At 30.7% G+C, this 9,510-nt stretch overlaps 1 protein-coding gene across 10 annotated transcripts in view; it reads left to right on the top strand.

Moving 5' to 3' along the window:
- Nucleotides 1–2,653: 2,653 nt before the first annotated feature.
- lrch3 (leucine-rich repeats and calponin homology (CH) domain containing 3) overlaps nucleotides 2,654–9,510 on the top strand; it is a 66,448-nt gene continuing 59,591 nt past the window's right edge. For all 10 annotated transcript variants that reach the window (XR_015514589.1, XM_087292870.1, XM_087292868.1 and 7 more), the window contains exon 1: nucleotides 2,654–2,977. Coding sequence is in view for 9 of the 10 variants with exons in the window: in XM_087292870.1 (XP_087148996.1) it covers nucleotides 2,719–2,977 (259 nt within the window). In the remaining variant the exon portion in view is untranslated. The remainder of the gene's footprint in view (nucleotides 2,978–9,510) is intronic.

Raw genomic sequence — 9,510 nt, 5'->3', positions numbered from 1 at the left:
TTGATTATATTAGCCGGAGTTATTAAATCGTAGAACAAGAAAATTGTAAATAATTAAAGACTATTTGACATTCGAATAAAATACATTAACTTAAGATCAGGATTTATTTGTTTTACGGCACACTTCATCAGGGATTTAACAATTATATAAAAGTGGCAAGAATATATGTTCAAAGTAAAATATCACTTTACATGCATCACAATTATCATATATATCTTAAATGAGTTTATTTCAGATCATGTGCTTTTAAATATATATATTTTATTTGTTAATATATATAACTTTCTACATAACAAAGGGACATTTTGTCATAGATTAAACGTGTATAAAACACCCAAATTTACAAATGCACACAAACACACACGTTGTTATATTAAGTCATATAACTCAGTGTACATTTATGGATGACAAACCTGCAAAAACTATACATAAATAAATACACAAATGAGTGGATAAAGCTGTAAATTCCTGCATAAATAAAATTATAAATATTTAAATAAATAAATGAGTATATAAATTCTTGCATAGATAAAATAATAAATAAATATGCAGATATATCAATAAACGAGTAAATAAATCCATCAAATACTGCATAAATAAATAATAAATATGCAAATTAATGAGTAAATAAATCCATAACTTCCTGCATAAATAAAACAATAAATAAATATAATATAAATGAGTAAATAAATCCATAAATGCCTGCATAAATAAAATAATATGCAAATTAATAAATAAGTAAATGAATAAAAAATTCCTACATAGATCAAATAATAAATAAATAACAATGCAAATATATAAATAAGTAAATAAAGCCGTAAATTCCTGCATAAATAAAATAATAAAAATGCAAATTAATAATTGAGTAAATAAATCCATAAATTCCTGCATAGATAAAATGATAAATAAACATGCAAATATATAAACAAATGAGTAAATAAATCCATTAAATACCTGCATAAATAAAATAATATGCAAATTAATAAATGAGTAAATAAATCCATAACCTCTTGCATAAATAAAACAATAAATAAATATATAAATAAATGAGTAAATAAATCCATAAATTCATGCATAAATAAAAAAATATGCAAATCAATAAATGAGTAAATAAATCCATAAATTCCTGCATAGATAAAATAATAAATAAATAAAAATGCAAATATATAAATAAACAAGTGAATAAAGCCATAAATTCCTGCATAAATAAATATATAAATAAATTAAATGCAAATATATAAATAAACAAGTAAATGAAGCCGTAAAATTCCTGGATAAATAAAATAATAAATATCAAATTAAGAATTGAGTAAATAAATCCATAAATTCATGCATAGATAAAATGATAAAAAAAACATGCAAATATATAAACAAATGAGTAAATAAATCTATTAAATTCCTGCATAAATAAAATAATATGCAAAATAATAAATTAGTAAATAAATACATAAATTCCTGCATAAATAAATATATAAATAAATGAGTAAATAAGTCCATAAATTCCTGCATAGATAAACTAATAAATAAATAAAAATGCAAATATACAAATAAACAAGTGAATAAAGCCCTAAATTCCTGCATAAATAAAATAATAAATCAATAAAAATGCAAATATATGAATAAACAAGTAAATAAAGCCGTAAATTCCTGCATAAATAAAATAATAAATAAATAAATTGTTTATTTATTTGTTTTATTTATGCAGGAATTTATGGATTTCTTTACTCATTTATTTATTTATTTGAGTATTTAATTATCTATTGTTTTTGCCGGTTTCGTCTTCCATATACATTCCTTTAAATATTTTAAAATCAAATCATGTTTTTATATTTATTTATCATTTAATCCGTTTTCTTATATGGCTATTATTACATTAGACATTAATATGATTAATATTCTAATATATCAATTATTATATTAATTATAATATATTATATATAATATTAATCTGAGAACGAATTGAATGACATACTCCAACCATCAGTCCGTTTTAGAAATTTACGGGATGACATACTTTTTATTCACTGCATTTATGCTTTTATTACAGTGACAGATAATGTAAGTTTCTAGAAGAATGTCTCAAACACATCATTTCATATATATATATATATATATATATATATATATATATATATATATATATAGATAGCATTTTTATTTATTTTTTTTATTTATGCAGGAATGTATGGATTTATTTACTCATTTATTTATATATTTGCATATTTATTTAATAAATAATTATTTTATTAATGCTGGAATTTATGGTATTTATTACTCATTTATTTATATATTAGCATTTTTATTTATTATATATATGCAGGAATTTACGGTTTTATTTACTCATTTATTTATATATTTGCATATTTATTGATTTTATTTATGTATTATTTTATTTATGCAGGAATTTATGAATTTATTTACTCATTTATTTTATTTATGTATTTATTTAGTTTTAGCTGTTTCTCTTCTAGCAAAAACCCATACCGGTCACTGATCTATTAGTGCCCCCATTTGATCCTAGGTTTTTAACACTACTATTACCTTTAAAATTACATTTAAATTTTATAAATAATTATTGTAACTTCCGGCCGCGGCTGTATCCCTTCTAGTAACAACCCATACCGCTATCTGCCCTCTGTGCGCCCGCGCATGCGCAGTCCCCCACTCTCCGCGCTCGTGTGGGGCCCGTGAGGATCCAGCGGGAGTGTTAGCTGTGTAATGGCGGCTTCGGTGTTGCTCTCCGCGGAAAGCGCCGTGCCCTCTTTTACTGTCGGCCATCCCGCAGGAGCTATTGCGGCGGGAGGAACTACCCATCACGGATTATCAAATGCCCCTGGACCCGCGTCCTGGAACCGCTCGCTGGACCGGGCGCTGGACGAGGCGGCGGCCACCGGAGGGCTCAACCTGAGCGGCAGGAAATTGAAGGAGTTCCCGAGGAGCGCCGCCGGACACGACCTGACCGACACCACCCGGGCCGGTAACGTTTTTTCCGACAATATATACCACTATTGCGTCCCCTTTAACCGTTAACTGACCTCAGAAGCTAAGTTTAAGTCTTGGTGTTCGAGTTTTCAGTAGTTTACAGTGTGTTTGAGTGGTGTAAACACACGGGTGTGTGCGGCGTCTGAACTCATGATCAGTCAGTCGGGTCCAATAAATGTAAACACTTCATATTCTGGCCTGAGTTTGGTTTAAAGTTAAGATAAACTGTGTAACTTTATGACGAAGGTTATGGTAATAACTTAGGATTAAACAGACTGGAAACTCGGAACATCTGTCAAAAATCTGTCAAATTCAGCTCCAGATTTAAGTTTTATAAGACCCAAACATGGGCTCTTGTTCCGCAGGTTTATATGAGTTTAACAGGTTTTGAGGTGTTTTTTGGTTTATTTATTAACATTTATTAGATATTTCATATGTTAATGCCGTTATTATAAAATGGGAACTAGTTCTCAATAACATAATTTACAATACACACCCTCCCCCCCTTTAAAAACAAATACATACAACTTATTATGTTTTATAAGGCTTACATTAAGAACAACTTGAACTTTTAGGTGAAGGTTGTGTTAAAATCTTAGTATCAAATGAGACACTGGAAACTCAGAATATCTGTCAAAAAATCGGTCAAACTGAGCTCTAGATATAAGCATTATAAGACCCAAACATGTGCTCCTGTTCAGCAGGTTTATTTCAGGTTTTGAGGTGTTTTTCGGTTTGTTTTGGTTTATTTATTACCATTTATTTGATTTTTCAAATATTAATGCTGTTAAAATAAAATAGGAACTAGTTCCGAATAACATAATTTTCAATACCTTTTCCCCCTTAAAAAACAAATATATACAACTTATCGACGATATATATTAAGAACAACTGTAGAACTTTTAGGTGAAGGTTGTGGTAATAACTTGGGATGTAACAGGAGACTGGAAACTCGTAACATCTGTAAAAAATCTTTCAAAAAATCTCTCAAGTAGAGCTACAGATTCAAGTTTGATATAGGCTCTTGTTTAGCAGGTTAAGGAGTTTCACAGGTTTGGAGCCATTTTTTGCTTGATTTATTTATTTACATTTATTTGACTTTTCGAATAATAATGCCTTTATAATAAAATAGGAACTAGGTCAGAATAATATGATTTACAATACACACACCCTTCTCCCTCCTTTAAAAACAAATACATACAACTTGAAAGATTATATTAAAAACAACTGTAGAACTTTTAGGTGAAGGTTGTGTTAAAATCTTAGTATCAAATGAGACACTTTAAACTCAAAATATCTGTCAAAAAATTGGTCAAACTGAGCTCTAGATTTAACCTTTATAAGACCCAAACAAGTGCTCTTGTTCAGCAGGTTTATATGAGGTGTTTTTTGGGTTATTTATTTGATTTTTCAAATATTGATGCTGTTATAATAAAATAGGAACTGTAGTTCAGAATAACATAATTGTCAATACACACCCTTCTCCCTCTTTAAAAACAAATATTTACAACTTATCGACAATATATATTAAGAACAACTGTAGAACTTTATGGTGAAGGTCGTGGTAATAACCTGCCCTGAAATGGGAGACAGGAAACTCAGAACATCTTTCAAAAATCTGTTAAATTGAGCTCTGGATTTAAGTTTTATAAGACCCAAACATGGGCTTTGTTCAGCAGGTTTATATGAGTTTCACCGGTTTGAAGGTGTTTGTTTTGGTTTATTTATTTTACAATTATTTGAATTTCAAATACTATTGCTGTTACAATAAAATAGGAACTAGTTCAGAATAACATAATTTACAATACACACCCTTCTACCACCTTTAAACAAATCTATACAACTTAATTATATATATATATTTATATATATATATATATATTTATATATATATATATATATATATATATATATATATATATATATATATATATATATATATATATATATATATATATATATATAATTAAGTTGTATAGATTAGAATATTAGAATAACTTAAATAAAATAACTTAATTTACAACACTTCTCGGCTCTTATACATACAACTTTTGGATCATACATATTAAGAACAACTGTAGAACTTTTAGGTGAAAGTAATGTTAAAATCTTAGTATCAAATGAGAGACTGGAAACTCAGAATATGTCAAAAATCTGTCAAAAAAACGGTCAAATTAAGCTCTAGATTTAAGTTTTATAAGACCCAAACGTGCTCTTGTTCAGCAGGTTTATATGAGGTTTTGAGGCTTTTTATTTTTTTACAATTATTTTTTGTTGTTTTCACCTTTAATAGACAGGACAGTATAGTGTATTGACAGAAAAGCATGAGGAGCAGATAGAGGAGAAGTATCGGGATGCGAGATGGGAATTAAACTCGGGTCGCCATGAGCACCGGAGTGCATGTGTGGACGCACTTACCACTAGACCACTGGCTCTGACTTGAGCCTTTTTTTTTTGCTTGTTTTGTTTTATTTATTTGACATTTTATATTATATTTGTGAAATATTAGTGCAATAATAATAAAAATAAGAACTATACCGAACATTTACAACACACCCCTCTCCTTCTTGAAAACAAACATATATGACAAGCATATTATCCACTATGTAACTTTTTAGGTAAAGGTTACGTTAAAAACGTAGGATCAAATGGAAGACTGGAAACGCAGAACATCTCTCATAAACCTGTCAAATTGGGATTAATTTAATCTTTTTTTATATTCAGTTTTTATGAGACTGACTCATGGACTTGTTAAGCAGGTTTGTGAGTTTGACAGGTTCAAAGACGTGTTTGTTTGTTTGTTTTGGTTTTATTATTTTACATTTATACAACTTTTCAAATATTAATGCAGTAATAATAATAATTTAAAGTACACACACATATCCCCTCTTTAAACAATTATATCCAATTTATGGAGCAAATATATGTTAAGATTAACTGTTTAACTTTAAGGTGAAGGTTGTGTTACATTTAGGATCAAATGGGAGACTGGAAACTCAGAACATCTGTCAGAAATCTGTCAAAGTGGGTTCCAGATTCATTAAGTCTTTTTATTTGATTAGATTTGGGTTTTATGAGACCTAAACAGCAAGTTTATATGAGGTTTGGAGCCATTTATTTATGTATTAATTTATTTTTATTTATTCATTTATTCAATTTTAAATATATTTTATTGAACAATTATATGATTATTTGAATAATAATCAAATATTAAAATACAAATAAGAACTAGTACAGAATTTACAATACACACCCTTCTCCCACCTTTAGGGTGCTTTCACACCTGCCTTATTTAGTTCGGTTGAATCGCACTAGAGTTCGTTTCCCCTTTTGGTGCGGTTCGTTTGGGCAGGTGAGAATGCAGCAATCGTACTCGAGTGCGCACCAAAAGCGGACCAAATAAGCATACCTGCTTGAAGAGGTGATCTCGGTACGCTTTTAAACGAACCCTGGAGCGGTTCGTTTGTGGTGAGAATATGATCCGTACTAAAACAGGTCCAACCGCAAAAAGTACTGCGCGTTCTGGACTAATTCAGCTGCCGTAGGCCGATGCGCAGTGCATTATGGGATATGGAGGAAAAATATTTGTTGACAGCGCTTTACCAACAGAGAGAGGGGAAAACATTACCTGATGGATCGTTGGTAATATTTCCGCAAGATGATCATGTCGCAGTTTAGCTAAATTAATTCACGGCTCCTCCTGAAGTGACGAATGATGCATTAAACACTGTTTTCCAGCCGCGGCCGCGCTTCATTTTCGTAATGTATAGTTTGTCTAAAGCAGGGATACAATCAGCGCAGTCGTCCCTCCAGAGTTAAATGTTTTGTTTACCTGCGGGAGTTCATTGGCATTTTCCCGCACGTGAATTCTGACCAATCAATAAGCAGATTAGGAAATATGTTCAACAACATCTGGCCAATGAGAGATGTGGATTTTGTCAGATGACTGCATTTTGGTTCGTTCCAACTGGTTCCGACCAAAGCCAGCAGTGTGGTGTGAAAACGACCCAAAGACGGCAGAAGATGCAACAATGTATCATTTATTACCCTTGGTCCGGACCAAATGAAGCGAACTACAGATGTGAACGCACCCTTAAACAAATATATTATATACTTATGCAGCATATAAATTAAGCATATAAACAAAAAGTGACCATACTCGCACTTGTTTTACAAAGTCAGTGACACCAATACATCCGTTACAAATACAAGTGCTAAATTGGTCCTCATGTGGCTTTAGCGTGTTTGGTTTGTAGGTGTTTCATCATCTGGTAAAGCTATTTTAAGTTATTATTTTTATATTAATCTTTATGTTGGGTTTTGATCATGATTTAGGATTAAACACCCAGTTTGATCATCTAGCAGGTTGGTTTAAACTGTGAGGTTTGCTAATTGTTTTGATGAATTCTGTAATAATCTATATATAGATGATGAGAGAATGTTGTTATTAATCATCATGTGGATTTGGAGATTTTTCAAGGCCCTATTAAGGGTTTTGGGTTTGAACTTCCTAAATTGTTTAGTCATATGTTACAAAATAGTATTGAAAGGTTGTTGATGATCATGTGGGCTTTCTTTTGGGCAATTTTTTTAAGATGCCACAACAACCACACACAAAATATGATCACTCTCATGATGATCACACTTGATATTTTCTGTTCTCTATTTAACTGCATTTATTTTTATTTTACTTTATTATTTCTTTACTTTTATATCCCTTCAAAAGGTACTGAAAAAATCTAAAGTAAAATAAAATACATCAGTAAGTTGTTTAATAGTTTTTTTTGAGCAGGATTTTATGGATTTATAACAATATTGTGAAATTTGTTTACCCATTTTAGACCACTAAAGAGATTTGATCATGTAGATTTGATATGCTGCATCTTATTGCTATATCAGCTAGTCAGCAGCCTCTGTGAATACATTTCAGTTATTATTCCGAACAAAATATTGCTTATTAAATGTATAATTTACCCCAAAGTGAAGATTTCCCTCAGATTTTCCCTCAGCTCATCACAGATGATGGATGTGACCTTTTGCCTTCAGTAGAACATTTGAAAAGTGTCAGGAACTGGGGGCCTTGGTGATTCATATAACTTTTTTCAACAGCAACAGACACTTTTGAAAATCCCCATGTCACTGGCAATATATTGACGTCTTATGAAGCCAAATATTCAGTCTGTACAAATGTTTTGAGTCAAAAAATTCTGGTAGGCTTGTATGTTATGAATCATCATTAAGGACCACATTTGGAGCTAAAACTCTGATTTAATGATACTGAAGAGAAAAGTTGATATCTTTGATAGTCTGAGGATGAATAAATGAATGGTAAATCATCATTTTGGGGTAAACTATCCATTATTTAAAGTGTATATTAATGTACAGTGGCTAATAAGGACAGTACGGAAACTGTTACATGAAAATATTTCTTAAAAGTTATATCCACACTGTAAAAATATCTGTGAAAACCACAGCAAAAAACTGTAAATCAGTAACAAAAGACTACTTAAACCAAAATATTATACTGTATTAATTGCATTAATGCATTAGTACATATCTTCACTCTTTTAATACGTAACTACGTAAAAAAATAAAAAAATTTACAGTAAGAAAATATATATTTTGGGTGAAATTAATAAAAAAAAATACAGTAACTTCTCAAGCAAGCATTTACCCTGAAGTCAACAGTATAATAAAACGCATATTTTTGATGTACTATATATTTTACAATATCAAACCATCAAAAATTCAACAAGCACATACTTTAAATTCTACGTTAACAAGATGTTAAACATATGATTTATGTTTATAAAATAAGTGCATATGCAATTACATCAGTCTTTACTACAGTACAAAGTAGCTTGCTTAGCTGAAACATACTGGTGAAATTGTCACAGTTCAGGGAGTTTTAGACATGTTTGGACGTGTGTTTTTCCTTCTCCAGAAGCACTATCATAAAGGTAACTTATCCTGTACAAGAGTTATGTTACACTTGCCAGTGTGAGAGAATAATTTAAAACCTACTCAATCAGTCACGTGTCCTAAGCATGAAGAATAAAACCTATTCTTGTTAATGGGTCAAGGACAAAAAGAGGTTTTCAAGCATCAAAACAATAAAAGTGTTGGCTAATTCAGTGTTCTTTACAAAAATACTTCAAACAAAATAATATCGTCTGACATACTTTTTTACTATGATATACAGAAGACAAGACAGCCACTAAAATGAATTCAGTTGTGTGTGTGTGTGTATGTGTATATATATATATATATATATATATCAGGGCTCGACCACGGGAAATGCAAACGGCTAAAGAGTAAAGACTTAAAGCACACAGGTTTGCAAACCCCACCTAAGGTTGAGGCGCAGATGAGAGCGATCATGACACGTCACGTGGTGAATAATGATCCGCCAGCTGAGATCAATCGAGTACGCGCTTCTTGGAGAAGGCGCCCGAATCTCCATGCGTTGCATTCACTGCGTGTTCAGCGCAAATGTCCGCTAAAAGTCAAATCTAATACTGTACATAT

Source organism: Danio rerio, chromosome 18, assembly GCF_052040795.2.
Source record: "Danio rerio strain M-AB ecotype USA chromosome 18, GRCz13ab, whole genome shotgun sequence".
NCBI classification, from domain to species: domain Eukaryota; kingdom Metazoa; phylum Chordata; class Actinopteri; order Cypriniformes; family Danionidae; genus Danio; species Danio rerio.
The sequence above is the reverse complement of the archived record's forward strand: the minus strand, read 5'-3'. Positions and strand labels throughout refer to the sequence as shown.